At 43.7% G+C, this 21,512-nt stretch overlaps 1 protein-coding gene across 6 annotated transcripts in view; it reads left to right on the top strand.

Moving 5' to 3' along the window:
- Positions 1-21,512, top strand: part of ARHGAP26 (Rho GTPase activating protein 26) — a 363,812-nt gene that overhangs the window by 65,447 nt on the left and 276,853 nt on the right. The window contains exon 1 of one of the 6 annotated variants that reach the window (XM_084838782.1): positions 7,754-10,504. The exons of the other annotated variants lie outside the window; for them this stretch is intronic. Coding sequence (XP_084694908.1) covers positions 10,414-10,504 — 91 coding nt within the window. The 5' untranslated portion in view covers positions 7,754-10,413. Of the gene's footprint in view, positions 1-7,753; positions 10,505-21,512 lie in introns of those variants that run through there. 6 annotated transcript variants of the gene reach the window in all.

The following is a 21,512-nucleotide window of genomic DNA, read 5'->3' as shown; positions in this document are numbered from 1 at the left end:
CATGGTATCCTCCTGGACCGCCTGGAGGGGTTAGCATTGGAGACATCGTATTACGGTGGTTCCGGTCCTTCCTCTCCAGCAGATACCAGAGGTTAGCACTGGAAGAGGAGGTTTTGGACCCATGGCCGCCCACTTGTGGGGTGCCACAGGGATCCATCCTCTCCCCGATGCTATTTAACATCTATGTGAAGCTGCTGGGGGCTATCATCAGGAGGTTTGGGGTGCAGTGTCATCAATATGCAGATGACACGCAGCTCTACCTCTCATTCAAATCTTCACCAAGGTTGGCCATAGAATCCCTGTCCAAATGTCTGGAGACGGTGAGTGGCTGGATGGGGAGGAATAAGCTGAACCCTGACAAGACCAAGGTACTTTTGGTGGGAGACAAGAGGAGGTTAGGGGATGTTGACCTGGTGTTGAATGGGGTACAGCTACCCTTGAAAGACCAGGTCCGCAGCCTGGGGGTTATTTTAGACTCCCAGCTGTCCCAACTCCATCTGATATGGGAGCTGCACCCCTTCCTTCCCGACCATCTGCTCCCATCGGTAGTACATGCCCTGGTCTCCTTTCATCTAGACTACTGTAATGCGCTCTACATGGGTTTACCCTTGAAGACAATTCGGAAGCTGCAGCTGGTGCAGAATGCAGCGGCTCTCCTGATTAAAGGCAGCTGCCAGCGTGATCACATCACTGAAGGAATTGCACTGGCTACCAGTTGTTTTCTGGGCCAAATTCAGGATGTTGGTTTTGACCTTTAAAACCCTATATGGTTCTGGCCCAGCCTATCTCAAGGAGCGCCTCCAGCAACACTAGCTCAACAAGATCAGCCTTGGATGGCCTTCTCTCTGTCCTGTCAGCCAGGACAGCTAGGCTGGTGAGGAAGAGGGCCTTCTCTGTGGTTGCCCCCACTCTGTGGAACCCCCTCCCTAGGGAACTCCACCATGCCCTCTCTTTAATGAGCTTCCGTTACTCATTGAAAACATGGTTGTTCAGGCAGGCATATGAGGTGGGTTAGGGTATTTTTAAAAAATCATGTTTTAATGTTTAATTTTACTGTTTTAGACTGTTTGTACTGCTGTACATCGCCCAGAGTGGCCAGGTGACTGGCCAGATGGGCGATTAAGAAATTTAATAAATAAATGAATAAAAATAAATCATGTGGCAACTTGAAGGCTGAATATTTTGCTTCTGTGTCTTTCTTATCGTAAGCCCCATTACCTCTGAATGGCATCTGTGTGACTTTGTTTGCACTCTGCCTACTTGTGCTTGAATCCCTGCGGGGATTTTGTTGTATCTTCCATTCTTTTGGTGTGTAGATCTTTAGTATGTTGAAGTGTAGATGGGCAAGTGCAATGTGGCAGAAAAGTTCGTAAGTTAATTGCATTTTTCAGTTATATTTAAGGGCCAAGCTAGATGCGACAGCAGCAGACCTACGTGTCAGAATCAGATTGCTGTGATGGGCAAGGAGGGATGCTTAATCTGTCCCCTCCCTATGCTTTTCTTGTTGGAGTTTAGTTCTGGTCCTGGAGCCTTACAGGAAGAAAAATGGATGGGGAGAAGAAGTTTCATGGATGGGAGTGGGGAGAAGCAGAGGCAAGGGAAAGATTCAGTATTCACTACCTCAATATGCTTTAAATCTCCCAACATCTGTTTCTCATTATAAGGATTTGGCATGATGTTGCATCAAGTCTGGCCTAACATATTTACAGGCTATTTTTCTGAATAAGGGAATATCTTCTTGTAGTCCGTCTTGGACTACAGTAGAGACAGTCAGCTGGCACATCTGGGACAGATCCAGCTACCCCCCCAAGTGATCCCTGAGTGATCTTGCTGAATTTTATTCAAGGTGTGATGAAAATTTTGCACAGTTCTAAGGAAGATAATTTTATTTTCCAGAAAAGTTATGTATGTGGAAAAAAGACACACTTGAATTTTATATCTCCCTTTGGGTTTTTTATGTAATCCCCTGCACAGTGTTACTTGGAGTATTGCTTATAGAGCAATGGGAGTTAGATTTTGTGGAAATGCATGCTTCCCCAAGGGTGTGCCTGAACTGCTGGTTAGTTTCTTCTTTCAGCGTACCACTGAAGTCTTAACAGATATGTCTGGTAAGAATTGCTACAACGTAGTTTGGGAACAAAGATCTGTTTTGGGAAATAGAAATGTTCTAATACGCTAGTTCATTACTCTTGCTTTGCAGAAGTTAGTTTTGCCTTTTAATAAACCTTTTCCTGTGATTTCATTGGTAACATTGAGGAATGAAGCAAAGCCAGTTGTTGAAAAATTCTACTTCAGAGATCTCAAAACTTCTAAGTGGTAGAGTAGCCACTTATGCATTGAAAAGGAAGTGCATTTCCAAGAAAGAGGACAGAAGAGGATGCTGATTTGTGTGTGCTAATTTATATGTCTAGATGCAAATTTAGAAATTATAATCATAAATTAAATAGAAATACAGTACATCTCACCACAGTGGAGAATTTTTCTTTATCTTTAAACTGGACTTGGACTGGGCAACCCTTCAAATAGAGGATGCCTTCAAAGAAGACTGTGAAGTAAGACATATGGCTGCCACTACAGCAGCTTGAATTTCAAAAGAGTTGGAGATAGGAGATCCTGTTACCCACAAAAAATGCAGACTCTTAAAAAAAAAAATTCCAGGAAAACCCACTATGAAAACTCCAACAGGAACAACAGCATAACTTTTATAAGGATCCCCTAAATATCACACAATAGTGATCTACTAGGATGTATGATAAAAGCCTCATCTTCAAGACTTAAGGTGGTGATTCAAGATGCTCTTTACAGGTTAAACAGAGGGGTGTTCAGACAACCCCCCTCACATGTTCAAAGAATGCATGAACCCTGCCACCAATGTGCCTGTCGTGTATGTGAAGGAGGTCTACCCATGTACTGATGTACGTGAATAGAGCTCCTCTCATATGGACCAAGCATGTGGATGGCATTGGATAGTATTTAGAGAAACAGGGAAATCAAGATGACGTTATTTCATTCAGTTGTAAAAGTCTTATTATTATTATTATAAATTTAATTTCTTTGATGCTCTTCTCAACAAAGACTCAAAGGCGACTTTCAGCAAAATTAAAACATACACAATTTAGAATGCCTAAAGCAATTATCCATATCATACTAAAATGCAACCACCCTATCAAACCAGCTAGCACCAAGCTCAGACTAGCCTTGGATAATGTTGGACAAAGCCCTCAGGAAGAACCTGAGGATATTTGTGCAAGTTAACCACCATTCTGATACTAGACTCTTGATCTAATAGTTCATAGGTATACACCCCAGTGCTGCCCTGGTTAAAATGGGGTGCAGAAGGTTGGCTGTTAGTCACCCTAAAAGATTATTCTAACTATCTTAGTTTTCATGAGTTTTCATACTCCTCTTCCTTCTAACTTCGCAGGAAGGAAGGAAGGCTTAAACTTTGGAAGGCTTGTATTTCCTGTTTTAAATACGATTACTAAGCAACACAGTGCAATTTGTTGAGAGGAAGTACAGAAATAACATCTGTGTATTTTACAGAGCCTTGTTCCTTTTAGAGTAAACGTATTTAATGTTTTCATGTTTGTTCAGTGCTTGCCAGTTGTCTCTTTTGGGTGATGTTTTTGCAGAGATACTGATAAGCATCTATTCCTATTCATGCTGTAATTATCATGCAAACATAAAAAGAGCCATGCTGGATCAGTCCAAGGGTCCATCTAGTCCAGCATTCTTTTCACACAGTGGCAACCAGCTGCTTGTGGGAAACCCGCAAGTAGGACCCTCCTGCCCATGTTCCCTAGCAACTGGTGTACATAGGCATTCTGCTTCAGATTATGGAGGTAGCATATAGCCATCAGGACTAGTAGCCATTGATAGTTTATCCTCCATGCATTTGTCTAATCCCCCTTTAAAGCCATCCAAACTGGTAGCCATACATCCAAAATCTAGTATCCATCACTAGATTTTGTGGAAGTGAATTCCATTCTTTAACTATGCACTGAGTGAATAGTGCTGCCCTGAATCTCCCACCAATCAGCTTCATGGGATGACCCCAGGTTCTAATATTATGAGAAAGGGATAAAAATATCTCCTTATCCACTTTCTCCACAGCATGCATAATTTTATACACCTATATCATGTCTCCCCTTACTCGCAACATCAGATGCCTGTTCCCAGTGCCCTTCTATACTGAACTGCAGCAGGTGGCTACTCAGAAGTGGGCTGTCTCAGCACTAGCCCTGCAGGTCTGGAATGCTCTCTCCAGAGAGGTCTGCCTGGCATTACACTAATTACTTTTTGATGTCAGGATAATATCTCTTTAGTTTTGCATGGATCTTAAATTGTTGTGTATTGTTGCTGCTCAGTTGGTATCTTGAAAGTGTTTATAACTCTGTGAAACCTTTTTGATTTTTTAATGGTTGCTGCTTGTTATGCTTTAGATTCTGCTGGTTTTAAAAGGATGTTTGTGCTGTTTTTTATGTTGATCTTATCCATCCATCCATCCATCCATCCATCTCAATTTTTGTTTGCTTTTTATCTGTGTTTCTGTAAGTCACCCTGAGAACAATTTGTTATAGAGTGACTAGTACATCGAATGCATAAATAAATAAGCAATTCTCTGAGTCCTTCTGGCATTGGCTGCCTCTTCTAAAATCCAAACAGCAGTCTTTCTTAATATCAACCTTTCTAGTGACAACTCAGGAGTTCTCAGAGTCCAGCCAGCCTAGTGGCAAATGTGTAAATTTATTCACCCAAGATTTATAAGCTGTCCTGTTCGATGGCAGCGAAACCTGAGTGCTTCTTTTTCCATTTCCAAATACAAAAGCCAGCCAAAAATACAAGTTTAGGGAGTATTTTAGCTGCTTTAAATAGTTGGCAATATTTTTTTTTCTAACCCAGTTGAGGGAGGAGGGGATGGAAATAGCAGTGGCACCAGATAATGGGGTCAGCTTTCTCACCACATCAATTTAATTAAATTGCAATGTTTTGAGCCAGATGTCCTGGATTTTATGTCCAGTAGAACTAGTTGGACAAAAGGAATTGTATGCCCCCTACAATGAGTAATACTGGGCACTAGCTCTAGGGATTCTGAAGCTAAAACACAAACATTTTCTTGCTTACTTCAGTGACAGGCCAAAGCCAAGACTAGCTACTGTCTGCACCTAAAATGTGTATATTGTGTAACTCCTCAGTCCAAAGTCTGCCTTAGTTGAGTGTCACATACTTATTTTTGAGAGGACAAAATTAAAATTTGCCATGTCATACTTGCATGGAAGGCTTTTTTGTGGAATAGCTGCCCAGAGGTGAGGGGAACTTTAAACACTACCATGTTAGAAGAAATGGCTTTCTCAGCAAAGTGGTGAACTCCGTTAGGTCAAAGAATGCTCAGTTTTTGCAAAGAGTTTCACCTAGTGTGTAGTGATGACAGTCTTGTCTAGACACAAGCTTTTCAGAATACAGTTCTCAGGAGGGGTGTAGCTCAGTGGCAGAGCATGTGGTTTGTATGCTGTAGGTGCCAGGTTCAGTTTCTCATGCCTCCAGTTAAAAGGATATTGGGTAGCAGAGCTGTCATAATACAAGACTTCAGAGAGCCACAGACAATGCCTGAGTAGACAGGGCACAGATTTGATGCTGTATAGTTTGACATGTCAATATAACACTTTCAAACTGTTCTTTTCTCTAGTGTTGCAGGTAGTCAAAATGGGCATCCTTTTGGAAGTTTCTGTGCTTGTTCCTTCATTCCTATAGCAGCCACTCCCCGTCAATCTGCCCCAAATCCATTTTTAAAAATAGCCTCACTTGTCTACTACAGTAGTCACAGACATGTACTGAAAGGGTGGTGGTTGTATTTCTACTGGTAATAAAGATTTAAAAATTAAAGTTGAAGCCATTTGGAAAGCTTTCTTCTCTGGGTGTGGCCTTTGATGTTTGGTTACTATGGGTGTTTGAAGGTTGAGATTGCAGAAGTCTATTCTGTTGGGGCGAACAGGACAGCACTGTAGTGAGAAATCTAAAAGCACAAAGAGAATCTTTGTTGTTAGCTGATATTAGGCAACATGCTTTGACTGAAGGATCCCAGTTGATTTTGGCGAGCGGGAAGGTCACGAGGAAGAAACAGCGTTCAAATGCAATCACTCGATAATAGTAATGACACCATGTAATATGGTGCTCTGCTTCTCTAGTGCTTCCCAAAACAGGCATCAATCAGTTTGGTCTTGCAACCCGCTTGCGGCAGCTGATCTAATTAGAATGCATTTCTGGAAGAAGATAATTGATGCTGTATGTAGGGTGTTTCTCTGACTGTTGTCTCCCATAGAGATTCCTTGGTTCATCAAGCACTAAATAACCTTAAGAAATATATATGCTTCTTTCTCTAGAAGGTCTGGAAACTAGAGTGGCTGGAACACCAGGAAATGTAAGGGTTTGTTGTTGTTGCTATACCTAAACCTTCCACATTCATAATGTTTGAATAGAAAAGTATTTGCAAACAAAGGAAAAATGGAAAAGTGCTCCCAGAACTTCAGATAACTGCAAGCAGTTATATCAAAACGGTTTCCATTATTCTGTCAGTCCACTGTGAGATCTTGGGCATCCTGGACCTGTGCACTGCCACCATCTCCTCCTCTTGCCTCTCTCTACAAGTCCCACCTCCCTACTTGAATACCAAGCCATGAAGAGATGGTAGGCAGGGGAAGGAATGTCTGTGGCCTGCTCTTCAGAGTGGCACTGGGCATGAAACAAGGAGAAGATCTTGCAGTTCCCACCACTGGTCCTCATACCTACATCGTCATTATTATTATTACTTCATTGGATGAACTCAACAGAGATGGGTGTGTGGAGGCTCACAATTGTAAAATAAAAGCACAACATAATGTAATCTTTTACTTATTTATTTTATTATTACATTTATATCTTACCTTCTTTCTCTTGTAAGGAACACAAGGTGGCTGACATGGTCACACTCCGCTGCATTTTATCCTTGCAACAACCCTGTGAGGTAGGTTAGGCTGACAGTCTGTGACTGGCCCAAAGTCACCCAGTGAGCTTCATGGCCAAATGGGGACTAGAACCCAGATCTCCTGAGTCCCAGTCCAACACTCTGACCACTACACCCCACTGGCTTTCCCCAGTGCAGGATGGAGTGGGGGGAAATTCAGCTCTTCAGCAGCTGCTGTGTGTATTTGTATGATGGGAGGGTGACTCAGTGCAGATCTTTTGCCCTGGCCCCACCAGACCTAGAGCTGGCCCTAAGCAGAGCTGTGAGATTCACTTCTCTCAGGCTTCCTGCTAAATAGGTTACAGCTTACAGGTAAATACCAGTAAGCTGTATCCTTGTAATCCATACACATAGACTGGGTTCACACAACATGACAATCCACCGTGGCCAGCCAGCCATGGTGGGTTCTCGTGTTGTCCGAACCCAGCATGTTTTCTGTAGAGTGGCTTATTTTTCTCAAAGAAGCCATCCTGAGAACCCATGGCATGTTCTAGGGTCGTTCATACCCATGCTGGGTTGTTGTGTTGTCCGAACCTGAGAGAGCGATTTTATTGTGGGTTGCTGGGATTGGCTTGAGAACTGCTTGGCAAGAGAGGCAAAAAAGCTCATGCCATTCTTCCCAATTTTACCAGTGCCACCTCCAGCCTCCCTTGCCAGTGACTGTCCCTTCACCAATGCCAAATGGCACTTGTGGGGGCAGGGTCACTTGTTCACCACCTTAAAAAAAAAAATCAGGGTTGGGTGGTATGCAAATGGGGCTGTGTTTTTTAATTAATCCCCCCCCCATTTTTTCGCATGTGTGCAGATTCACCTGCTCAATATGCGGGGCCTTGCCTTGTCAATTTCTTTGTATGTTTCAGCTGCCAAAAGGAGCACTGAAGTGAGAAAAGTAGGTGCACCAAAAGGTGGAGGGACACAATATCTTCCTTTTCTGGACTTGCTGGAGACTCGGGGAGGTGTTGAATGCAAGGAGGACACTGTCAGTTCGACACTTAGTAGTGAGAGGAGTTCATTGTCAAGTGGAAGATATTGTCCTCCCCTCCTTTTCGTGCACCTACTGCTGTTGTGTTTTTCGGTGCTTCTCAGTTGTGCAATTGGGTTCCTCCTCTACCTTAGTGTTATTCCCCCACCCCCGGCCCCCGACCTTGGCAACTGTGTGCAAATTAGCATATCTGCAGTCTTGTCTTGTCAATTTCCTTGTAGGTTACGTACTCCACTTTGGCTCTCCCTTTGACAGCTGCAACATTCAAGGAAGTTTAACAAGGCAAGACTACAGATATTGGGCAGGCAAAACTTGCGAAAGAACAGGAATAATAACAACAACAACAACGATAATGATAATGATAATAATACCCTGTTTGCATACTCCTGAAGCACAGAGAAAAAAGGTGGTGAACGAAAAGGGCCAGCGATTGGAGTGGGGAGGGGGCTGGGACGAGGAGACAAGACGAGTTCTGTCCCAAAGGTGCCTGGGATACTTGCTGGAGTGAACTGGAGGACTGAGGGGGAGAACAAGCCACAGCAAGCCCGATTGCCTGTCAGGTGTACCGTGGGTTGTTCTTTGAACAACTAACCAACCATGGCTTATTTGCAGGGTGGCTTAGTGCACTGTGTGAACCCAGCCATAGTGGGGAACCGGGCACTGTACCTGTTAAATAAGTCTGGTTGGAGGATGCTATGGGCCACAGGTTATTTTATTTCCCTTGTTTCTTCTTTAGTGTTGGTGGACAGGGGAAACAATTGAGAGAGTTCATTTAATTTGTGAAATCTGTTAAGGTTTAGAACAGCCTTCCCCAACCTGGTGCCCTCCAGATGTTTTGGACTAAAACACTGGTTATTGGGTGGATTAAAAACAGAACAAAAAATTAAACTCCCAGAATTCCTGCTGGTTGGCCATGCTGGCTGGGGGTGATGGGAGTTGGTCCAAGCATCTGGAGGGCACTAGCCTGGGGAAGGCTGTTTTAGAGTGCTCTATCTAGAGGGAGAAGTTAGCGTTTCTCTCAGCCTCTGTTTGAGAGCATGGGGAAACCATTGTCCAGTGGCTGCTTTGCCCAGTACCGTTACAGTAAAATGCAGCTCTGTTTCTTGAACAGCAATTCTATTGCTGATGGTCAATCTCTCCTCTCTCTCCTTTAATAAAAAGGGGAGTTTATCCTGCGAGAGAAGTATATCCTTGGGCAGCCTGATTTTATTGTTTTTAAAATACTGTAATTAGTAGTAATAGTATTGCTGACATAATGTATACAACCCGTCTCCGCAGGAATTTTAATGTGAGTTTTCCTGTCTAACAGTGGTGCTTTATGGCTGCTTTCTACAGCTCTGTGCTCTGTGGTCATGTTTAAAAATGGGAAGGACCATTTTTAATAGCTCTTCAGCTAGAGGAATATACTTGTTTATCTTGTTGCTGGAATTTTTACTACTGAGCCCATTTTCAAACAGGTGTCCTACATGCAGGCATGCCTATCCTGGACTGAGGAAAGTCCAGGATAGGAGGGACCTTTTCAGTACCAGGGGAGCCTGAGTTATGAAGCAACTTTAAGCTGTCAGAAGAATTGCCACTTTCAGATTAAAGGGTGTGTGTGTGTGTGGAAGGGATCCACACCCTTCTCCAAGTCTCATTCTCATGCAGCCCAAAGAACTGGACCAAGTAAATGGTATAACTGCATTGTATTGCTTTCATTGGGATACACATTTGACCACACTCTCACTTGGGATATACCTACCGCAAAACATTTTCATGGGCCTACATTTGTTTCTACTCTGATTCTGCTGTGTTGGACTGTTGTAGGATTCAGATTAGCTGGCCTTGGTCTCATTTCATTTCAGTTTTGTTTGTTCTGCCACTAACCTGTGTGTCTTTCTGCGAACGTAGCGGCTGAAAAGATCTGAGCGTTGAACTCGGAAGTTTCTGGTTCAAAACTCTGCTCAGCTGCGCACTTGCTATGAGGCCTTGGCAAGCTGCTACATCTTGGTCTTCACCACCTCCTCATCTGCAGAATAGAGATAACTGACCCATCTTATAGGGCTGTTACTGAGGTAATGTATGTGAGCTGCTTTCAACACTTTAAAATGATATATGTTTGGTGGTGTTCTTCTTTGTGGTCTGTGTGACTCACATACACTGGTTTCTATGCTTGCACAGAATTTCATTCAGAACGTTCTAGAGCTCACCAAATTTGGCAGGAGCCCTCTCCTCCACCGTGACTGTGAGGAGCCATAGTTCAGTGGCAGAGCACCTACTTTGCATACAGAAGGTTCCAACTTTGATCCCTGGCATCTCCAGGTAGGGTCGGAAAAACTCCTGTCTGAAATCCTGGAGAGCCATTGCTGCCAGTCAGTGTTGACAATACTGGGCTAGATGGACCAAGGGTCTGACTTAGTATAAGGTGGCTTCCTGTGTTACACTACTGTGCATGCTCACAGGGTGTGTCTCTTGCTGTTCCCATTCATTTCCTTTTTGTCCACTGCCACAACAGCAGCAGCACTGGGAACGTTCTTCCTCAGGTCTTTATGAGCCTACTGAGCATTAGATCATCCTTTCCTTTGTTCTTATTTTTCTAATTTCTCTTTCTTTTTGTTATATTCTCCTTTGGTTTCGCATTTCTGTCATAATTTCATTTTGGGTTAAGACTCGGGAGTGTATCGTCTCCAGGTCTCTATTCAATCAATGTTCTGGTTGTGAGGAGAAAATTCCCCCAACTGACACCCATTCTTGCTGTTTACTTTGCCAGGGAGAAGGGCATATTGTTAACTCCCATCCATGTTGCGGTAAAATTGCAGGGTTTTACTAAATAAACGTATGTGAGCGACTTTGAACCCTGTAAAGTGTTATATAAATGCAAAATGGTGCTATAGTTATAATGGGGAAGTCATTCTTCTGAAATTACAGGCTTAGAAAAGGGACTTTATTTTAATTAAATGTCAAGGCAGAATAATTTTTACAAAATTTGTAAGAGTGGGGAGAGAGGGTGAGTATACCTCCATGTCAAAAGCAGACACAAAGAAACTCCTCCCAGAAGTAATTAATATGCATTATTAAAGGCATTCTCTCTCAAAATACCCATTTCTAAATATATTTTCTCTTAATATACATATTTTGTAATGCATTTTGATACTTTTGTTGAGCTGAGAATTGTGTCAGGACATTTAGAAAGCATAAAATGAAAACCAGTGGATGACAATTAAGTTCCAATCTCAACAATAGACTTGGAGGTGTGGAGCTGGGCAATTCATATCAGAATTCACAAAGGCAGAATTCCTCAAGCATCCCTAATCTAGACCAACTGTTTTCATGAAATCTGTTACAGAAAGTCATACAATACACAATCTGAACTGCGTGTCGCAGTTCGCCGCTGTTCCACAAACCTTTTCTTCCACGGACGTTTGTGAAATGGGCATTTGTACTTAAATATGGATTTTTGTGTGGGTTTTTAAATGAAAGTTTCTACAGATTAATGAGAAGTGGTGGAACGGAGGTATGAGTGAACACAAGTGAAAGTGACGTGAACTGGCTGTAGGGGGATTTGTCAATGTCTGGTCTGGATTCACCCTTATTGTGCTATCTACAATATTTAGGGGATCTAAACTTTCCCCCTAAATAAAATCAGCCTAATTGCAGTCCATGTCACGTTTGCTTATAAATCCATTCCACCCCTTTTCTGCATTAGTAGTTTAGCTATATGGAGAAGAACTGAAGGGAGGGGTGTGTGTAAATTAAGGGCATGAAGCTTCATATATTCAGGCCTAATAAGGCTGCCTGTAAGCCAGGGTTTGTTGTTAACTTATGAATACTGACATGTTTGGGAGCAACAAACCAGGATCCTGAGTTTACAATAAGGTACCCATTTCTGGTTAGCTTTATCTGCTTGCGTGAAGGGAGGCGCGAACGGGTTGTGTGCACTAGCATGCTGCCCGTCCATAGTAAACCAGAAATCCTGGCTTATTGTTATGTGCAGTTGTGGCCGTTTTCCAAGGAGCTTTTTTGGATGGTTGCTTATTTTTAAGCATCTTTTAGTGGAAATGCTGAGAGAGGGTGAGTTCAAGGAAAGAAATTTTAGCTGATCAGTCGGCGTCACAGTTGGAAAGTTATTTCAGTTAGGGTGCATGTTCATCTCCAAGTGCAATGGCTCAGAGGACTGGGCATAAATTCTTGTGTCCTTGCTCTGTTCTGTAGCCCCAGCTCCAGTGCAGTAGCTGCCATAAGTCATGTTGGAGAGCCTCACTGTTGTAGGGCCGGATGCTTAAGAACATATCTGTGTAGCAATTATTTTAAAATGTGTGGAAATTCAGAAAATGCAGAAGTACTTTTTCTAGTTTACTGTAAACCACACCCAAATGGAGAATATAGACCTTAAAAGACAGAGGTGCCCTTTCATAATTCTGTTAGGAAATGTGCTCTCTGTTCTGCAGTGTATCGCTTTTTAAAACACACCCAGCACCTGAATACTGTATGAAGCAGCCCTTTGTGAGCTCCAGCTTATTGGCATCTCTGCATTTTTCTCAAAGCAGCCTTTAAACTCTTTGTTCTTGCTGTTTGTGTGACTTCTGCATGCTGCAACACAAGGTGTGTGTGTGTGTGTGTGTGTGTGTGAGAGAGAGAGAGAGAGAGAGAGAGAGAGAGAGAGATTTAAGCCAGTGGGTGGGTTCACACGTCATGCTAAGCCACCCTGCGAATACGCCATGGTGGGTTGTTTGTTTGTGGAACAACCCATGGTACACCTGACAGATGATTCGGTTTACTGTAGCTTGTTTTCTCCTTCCTTCCCCCTCAGTCCTTGAGCTGGCTCTGGCACCTATTCCAGGGGACTCTGCAGCAGAACCTGCCTTGCCTCCTTGTCCTGGCCCCCTCTCTGCTCTGCTCACTACCCCTTTTAGTTCCCCAGCTTCTCCCCCTGCCTCCAGTGCCTCAGAAATGCACAATTCGTGTCGTTCTAATTGCTACTCCTTTACATTCCCCATTTTTTCTTCTTTTTATTTTCGGTGCCTCAAAAGTGCACAATTGGGGTCACATTTTTGTTGTTGTTGATCTTTTGCAAGTGCTCAAGTGTGCCCTTATGGCTGTCCAGTATGTGTAGTCTTGCCTGGTCAAATTCCTTGCATGTTTCAGCAAAGTGGAATAGGTAAGGTACAAGGAAATTGACAAGATGAGGTTGCCTATCTGCTAATTTGCGTCCAGTTGTGAAAGACCTGGGGAGAAACAATACTAAGGGAAAGGAGGGACCCAGAGTGCAATTCAGAATTCTGAATTGTGTTACCAGCTCCCTCCTTTCTTGTACTATTATTTCTCCTTCATGACTGTGATGTGCAAAACGGCTAACTTAATCAAAGTAGAACTTAGGAAAGGAAAACCTTTGTGCTGTCTGTTGACCCTTGATAACTTGTTCAGTCTCCGTACAAGTATTGGGAATATAACAGCATTATTAAGGGTTATAGACACCTCTCTGTCAGGGCTCTCAAGTACATGCCTGCAACAGGCCTTTTACTAGTCAAAGGAAATATAGAATGGGAAGAGTCTGGATGGCGTGCTGCACTGTGCATGAATCCAACACATTGAGTGATGCCTGCTTGAATTGCAATGCCTGCTCTGAACAAATACGCTGTGTTTGCAGTGAATTCCGGAACAGAGAGCAATTTCTTTAGGGAAGTTTGTACTGTGTGAGATCTTTTTCCCCGAACTCCCTCCCCGCCTATATTTTCTAAGAGCCCGATAGAGGCTTGGTTCTAGGAGAATCCCTTTCCCTTGGTCCTCTTGCTATCCTTATTGGCTAAGAGCTTAATGGCCCCAGTGGGAGTGTCCCTCCTGTGTCAAATAGCAGCTTTAGAGGGTGGGGAGATTTTTTATCAGGATTTCAGTACAAGAAGAAAGAGCTATTCCCCCCACCTGCCATGTGCGGTGCTCCTGATCCTTATTGGAGGCTCCAGAAGCTGCTATTTACAGTTTTAAAGAGATTAAATACAACTCCCAAGTTACATGCTAAATTAGACGAGCGTAATGTCTAGTTGGGTGTGCCCTGTGCCGAACATTTATGAGGATGGTATGTGCTAAGGTGTTCTTGGTGGCTAGTCTCCAGTTGTGGATTGCCCTTCCATTGGAGACTTGTCAGAGCCTGACCCTTTTCTGGAAGTGCTGAAAGATGTAATGATTCAATAATTTGTTTCAGCTGGCTTTTAATGGTCATGATTGAACCACCAGTCTTTTCTGGATATGATTTATATCCTGTTTAGTATTTCTATATACCTGATGTCTTGGGAAATTTTCTGTTTTGTTTTGTTACCATCTGTGTCAGGAACCATTATGAAAAATTGGCATTCATAAAGACGTTTTCTGGCAGCTGGTATATAAGCTGACCGCTAGACTTTATTTACTACCGGATAAAGTAAACTTTGCTTTCCGCTTGCATTGTTGATCTAAATAACAGTTTGTGACAATTTTAGGTTTCAGTTGGTGTGTAAATTGGTATCTTGAGTGCTTGAGTAAAATTAAATGTTTATTCTGTATTATGCGAATAATATTGATTCATGTTCCTGTGTGGAAATTCCCTGCACAGCTCCAGTTAGCATTTTCTTGGATAATTTTATAATAGTCTTCCAGTCTCTAAGCAAATATGTGTTTCTTCCTGGGATTGTCCCCTTTTCATGCAAGCCAGATGAATAATGAAAGACATTAATATGGAGAAACGTATTTCTTGTGGAATCTAAGTGTGCAATCTGATACCTGAAATTACACTGGTTTTTTTTTGCTAGAATCTGTTCTGGCTTTCACCTGGTTTGTTTCCCCATTTCCATTTTTGTCTTTCCTAGTGTGTGCTTGTGCAATAATCTTAGTGTAAAAGTCACTTTCAAGAAGGCTGATTATTCTAAGATGAGCGGCTACAGTGTGAAGACATTGGGGTGGGGGGTGGAATTCCAAATTAGCACTCTCATATACCATTTTTATGGCTTAAATCTTTCCCTTAGGCTCATATTTGCCCCACAGTGCAAAACATACAGGCACCTGTCTGGTTCTGTGAGGCCATGAAATGTTTTCTGTAAACTTCCCCCTCAGGTCTTTCTCAGGCTGTTTGCGGCCTGTTAATTCCAAGACTGGTTGCTGGTTTGGTGACTTCCCCCTCAAACTGGCCACCCTCTTCCTGAAAATAGTGGGCTAGTTGGGGATCATGTTGTGAGTGTGATGTCATGATGCTATGTAACTAATAACATTGCAGTGTGGTGATGTAATAAAACCAGTTTAGAGAGGCCAATGCTCTAAACTGCCTGTCCTATCACTGAATGGGCAAACACTTCCACTCCCCTTTTGTAGCCTCTTTCATATTGTTAAAAGGGCAGAGGCACTTTTAAGTGGCTGCTGAAAAGATTTGCAAAAAGTCCCCCCCCCCCTTCTATAGGGGTGATTTTGTACTGGGGTGATTGCATCTGAGTGTATATCCTTTCCACAAGCAAACTGTGTAATTTGATTTGCACCCTTTAAAAAAAGGAAAGAAAGGACATCAAGAGGATCTGAAGCGTTAAGTTAAATCGAATATAACTACTAGGCAGTCTGGAAATCGGGAAGCCCTGGGATTTTCATTTGACACATTCAAATTTTCTTTATGGAACATGCGGGTTGGAGGGAGGCATTTTTTCTTTAATGCTTGTTGTCCTGTGAAAACTATTTGTGCAGTAGTTAATGTGTTAGGTAGAATGGTGTAGTGGATTGCCATCTAGTGGCAAAGGAAGGGAATTCCTGTACTGCTCATGGTCGGTGATGTGAATTGTTAGAGCCACATTAGGCCGAATGTTAAGATCCAAACCCTTCTGATATTTCCGCTGGAAATCTCAGTCCATAATGATTATGATTGTTAATCACCATATTCAGCTGAAGAACCCGTTTTAATGTTTCTGTTGGACATCTTGATTCCATATGCATGCACACCTAAAATGAGAGCTTAAATTCTTCTGAACCAGGTATGCAAATTACCTCTTATTTTATTGTATTAAGGCTGCAGTCTTAAACATACTTACTGGAGATGCCCCACTGAATAGATGGTGTTTACTTCTAAATAACCCCTTCATGGATCACTGCCTTGTTGTGGTGAAGGGGCTTGTGTAACTCAGTGAAGCCATAAGCTATGCGGTGCAGGGCCACCCAAGACGGACAGGTCATGACAGAGAGTTCTGACAAAATGTGGTCCACTGGAGAAGGAAATGGCAACCCACTCCAGTATTCTTGCCAAGAAAACCCCATGGAACGTATCACAACGCTAAAAGATATGATGCCGGAAGATGAGCCCCTCAGGTCGGAAGGTGTCCAATATACTCCTGGGGAAGAGCAGAGGGTATTTCCAAGTAGCGCCAGAAAGAGTGAAGCGGCTGGGCCAAAGCCGAAAGGACACTCAGCTGTGGATGTGCCTGGTGGTGAAAAGAAAATCTGATGCTGTAAAGAATAATATTGTTTAGGAACCTGGAATGTAAGATCAATGAATCAAGGTAAGCTGGAGGTGGTCAAACATGAGATGGCAAGATTGAACATCGACATCTTGGGAATCAGCAAACTAAAATGGACAGGCATGGGTGAATTTAATTCAGGTGACCATCATATCTACTACTGTGGGCAAGAATCCCTTAGAAGAAATGGAGTAGCACTCACAGTCAACAAAAGGGTGGGAAAAGCAGTACTGGGGCACAATCTCAAAAACAACAGAGTGATCTCAGTACGAATCCAAGGCAAACCATTCAACATCACAGTAATTCAAGTCTATGCCCCAACCACTGATGCCGAAGAAGCGGAGGTTGATCGGTTCTATGAAGACCTACAACACCTTCTAGAACTAACACCAAACAAAGATGTCCTCTTCATCATAGGGGATTGGAATGCTAAAGTAGGAAGTCAAGAAATCACCGGGATAACAGGCAAGCATGGCCTTGGTGTACAAAATGAAGCAGGACAAAGGCTAATAGAGTTTTGCCAAGAGAACACGCTGATCATAGCAAACACTCTTTTCCAACAGAACAAGAGGCGACTCTACACATGGACATCAATATCGAAATCAGATTGATGATGTCCTTTGCAGCCAAAGATGGAGAAGCTCCATACAGTCAGTCAAAACAAGACCTGGAGCTGACTGTGGCTCAGATCATGAGCTTCTTGTTGCAAAATTTCGGCTGAAATTGAAGAACGTAGGGAAAACCACAAAGCATTCAGGTATGACCTAAATCATATCTCTTATGAATATACAGTGGAGGTGACGAATAGATTTAAGGGATTAGACCTGATAGACAAAGATCCTGAGGAACTATGGATGGAGGTCCGTAACATTGTTCAGGAGGCAGCAACTCAATCCATCCCAAAGAAAAAGAAATGCAAGAAAGCCAAGTGGCTGTCTGATGAGGCTTTACAAGTAGCTGAGGAAAGAAGGGAAGCGAAAAGCAAGGGAGAAGGGGAAGATATATCCAACTGAATGCAGAGTTCCAGAGAATAGCAAGGAGAGACAAGAAGGCCTTTTTTCAATGCAAAGAAATTGAGGAAAACAACAGAATGGGAAAGACTAGAGATCTCTTCAAGACAATTGGAGAACTCAAGGGAACGTTTTGTGCAAAGACAGGCATGATAAAGGACAAAAAAGGCAGGGACCTAACAGAAGCAGATGAGATTACGAAGAGGTGGAAAGAATACACAGAAGAACTATACAGGAAAGATCTGAATGTCCCTGATAGCCATGATAGTGCGGTCACTGAACTTGAGCCGGACATCCTCGAGAGTGAAGTCAAGTGGGCCTTAGGAAGCATTACTAACAACAAAGCTGGTGGAGATGACAGTATTCCAGCAGAGCTATTTAAAATCCTACAAGATGATGCTGTTAAAGTACTGCACTCAATATGCCAACAAATTTGGAACACTCAACAGTAGCCACAAGACTGGCAAAGGTCAGTTTACATTCCAATTCCAAAGAAGGGCAACGCCAAAGAGTGTTCAAACTACCATACAATTGCGCTCTTTTCACAGGCCAGCAAGGTTATGCTCAAAATCCTACAAGCTAGGCTTCAGCAGCATGTGAACCGAGAACTACCGGAAGTCCAAGCTGGGTTCCGAAGAGGCAGAGGAACTAGAGATCAAATCGCCAACTTTCGCTGGATCATGGAGAAAGCAAGAGAATTCCAGAAAAACGTCTATTTCTGCTTCATTGACTATGCTAAAGCCTTTGATTGTGTGCATCACAACAAACTGTGGGAAATTCTGAAAGAGATGGGGGTACCAGGCCACCTTACCTGTCTCCTGAGAAACCTGTACGAGGGTCAAGAAGCAACAGTAAGAACCGGACATGGAACAACCGATTGGTTCAAAATTGGGAAAGGAGTACGACAAGGCTGCATATTGTCGCCCTGCTTATTTAACTTGTATGCAGTGTACTTCATGAGAAACGCCAGGTTGGATGAATCAGAGGTCGGAATTAAGATTGCCGGGAGAATTATCAACAACCTCCGATATGCAGACGATACCACCCTAATGGCAGAAAGCGAAGAGGATCTAAAAAGCCTCTTGTTGAGGGTGAAAGTGGAGAGTGCAAAAGCTGGTTTGAAACTCAACATAAAAAAAAACGAAGATCATGGCATCTGGCCCCATCACTTCCTGGCATATAGAAGGGGAAGAAATGGAAGCAGTGACAGATGTTATTTTCTTGGGCTCCAAGATCACTGCAGACGGTGACTGTAGCCATGAAATTAAAAGACGCTTGCTCCTTGGGAGGAAAGCTATGGCAAACCTAGACAGCATAGTAAGAAGTGGAGACATCACCTTGCTGACAAAGGTCCGTCTAATCAAAGCTGTAGTTTTCCCAGTAGTAACGTATGGCTGTGAGAGCTGGACTATAAGGAAGGCTGAGCGCCGAAGAATTGATGCTTTCGAACTGTGGTGCTGGAGAAGACTCTTACGAGTCCCCTGGACTGCAAGGAGGTCCAGTCAGTCAATCCTAAAGGAAATCAACCCTGAGTGCTTCTTGGAAGGACAGATACTGAAGCTGAAGCTCAAATATTTTGGCCACCTAATGCGAAGAGAAAACTCCCTGGAAAAGACCCTGATGCTGGGAAAGACTGAAGGCAAAAGGAGAAGGGAACAGCAGAGGATGAGATGGCTAGATAGCATCACTGATGCAATGAATAGGGACTTAATAATATTCATATAAGCTCTGCTGAGCCTCTCTTGCTTGTCCATGGTCTTTAAAGGAGTTTCTTGAGCCCCACTTTGTGAGTACAACAGATTACAAGCCTTTACGCTAGTCCTTTTCCATCCTCTTTTCTCTTATGGAATGTGGCTCTTGGATCCTTACCAAAACTGGCAGGGCTGAATGATGCTGTAGTAAATCCATCTCGACTAGGAATCCACAACACATAATATTGTCAGACCATCGCTAAGCTTATGGTGTGTGTACACAAGAGTAAAATGTAGCAGAACGCTCTGCAAACAAACCTAGTGGCATGAGGTCAGCATACAGTTTAGAGAAAAGGAAATGACTCCTTATGTAATTAACATTTGCTTCCTTATTATTAATAGAATGACAGAAAGCTGGCATAGCTTCTGAGTAGCTAGGCTCTACTCTGAATCCTTGTGAGCCCTTCCATTTCGGAACGAGTTTAGTTCTTTTTTCTGCATGCACAATATGAAAGTGGGTCTTGCTTGCGAATGAAACTCTTTTGGGAGGCTTGGAGGATTATCTGCTTGGTTTATTAAGTGGATTATGTTGTTCCACTCAAATCAGGCTTGTGGGATAACATCTGGTGGGAACAGAAGATCCAGTGTTTGAGATTTGGGGAATGATTTTAAGTCAGTCCTTTGAAGGGATTTTTTAAAAAAAGTTGTTTCCACTGGCCTCTATCTCTTATTATCGCAAGCCCACACTTTTCACTTTCAAGGGTTGTCATACTGCTTTGCTGTTTCCTGTAGAACTGGAAGTGACAGTGCTGTCTGCCTATCCTCTCTCGTAAGCATTTGTATGTCTTGCCTTACCCTTTGAGGCGAGAGATTTCAAGGCTGCTCAATACATTTTGTGTCTGTAAAGTGGCTTAATTTCACATAAGATGGTCGCAGGTTTTAGTATTCAGCTTTCAGGGTCTTCTGTGAACCTAAAAGGTGCTAGGTGTCCTGTTTGATTGTGCTCCCCCTTCTCAATCAACAAAACAGAGGCTTGTAGTTCAAGCTATTACAGCTTTATTATGCTAAAGGAAAGCCTTTCCACAATGCAGATTCAAGGAAGCTCTCAAGCTGCCCCAGGCTCTAAGCGACTATTCTAAGGTTTCTATTAGGGAAGACAGTCCACAAAGTAGCAAAGCTGTTGACAGTTCACCTGTGGATACCAATGGTCGTGCCTGCCAAATGATGATGCCCCTCCCTTAGGGCGGTTCCCTTCTACGTTGGCTGCTAAGAGTGGCTATCCTGGCAGAGAGTCTTAGCCCTGTCCCTAACTCTGCCTTCTTTGACTTGCAATGTGCTCTGGAGTCTCTCAAGTCACACCCCTCTTCCTCCTCCTCCTCCTCCTCCTCCTCAGAAACTTGGGTTCCGACAGTGGAGGGAGGAGGTGGCAACTCGGCCAGGGCCATCTGTTTATCAAGGCCTTGGGAAGTTTCTCTCCCAACGCCTGGGGGCTCTGGGGGAGGTTCTTCCCCTGTTTCTGATCTAGTTGTTTCAGCTCTGATGCAGAATCGGAGTCCTCAGAAATCTCAAGGGGCCTGGGCTCAACCCTAACACTAGGGGCCGATCTACAATGCGCCCGCCACCACACTGAATTTGGTGTCCCATTGAGTTAAATGCTTTCGCATTTTTACGTGATTATCCTCACTCACCCATTTTCTCCGCTCCACTTCCTCCTTGAACGCGGGAGCTTGGTTCACACTCCGGCGCCTCTCAGTTCCCCAGCTCCAAAGCAGGGCCGCCCTGATTGGAGGAGTGGCAACTCCTCCCGCCTCCACCGATAAACCACTCACCCTCCCATCAACTCCCCTCCCCTCCCCTGTGTCCTTCCTGAGCCGTTCGCTGGGAACCTCACCGCGCCTGCGTCACCTCACCGCATTGATCCCCTGTTAGCTTTTTCTGGACACATGAAAGATGGGGACACCAGAGCAACCTGAAGCAGTCATTAAAGCAAGTTTGGGAGCAGCCCATCAAGGTACCCAAGCTGGCTAGGCACAGCATGCGGCGAGGTGCTTTGACGTAGCTCCGTTTGCCACGGTGGGCGGGCCCCCTGATAACTCTGCAAGAACTGCTCGAGGCGCTAGGGCAGCGAAGCGTGGACACCCCCATCTCCCCACACTGACTGGCTGGTGTGCGGAAAGGCTTTGGTGCACCCCCCAACTCACCGCTCCCCTGAGGTTGCCCGGCGAACTCTTCCTGGGAGGGTCCTTCTTCCTGCTCCTGGCTGAGAAGACCTGTGAAAAGTGTGTCTCCGGTTGGCTGCTGTGTCCTTGGGCATGTCCTTTTTTAAGGAACCTGAGACCCCCATCCTCCTTGTTCCTGGACTGCTCTTGTTCTTGTTCCTGGACTGCT

The sequence above is a fragment of the Heloderma suspectum genome, chromosome 2 (genome assembly GCF_057233095.1).
Source record: "Heloderma suspectum isolate Gila_16-S chromosome 2, 16-S_ref, whole genome shotgun sequence".
NCBI lineage: Eukaryota > Metazoa > Chordata > Lepidosauria > Squamata > Helodermatidae > Heloderma > Heloderma suspectum.
Note: the sequence above shows the minus strand (reverse complement) of the source record. Positions and strands in the feature narration are given on the sequence as shown.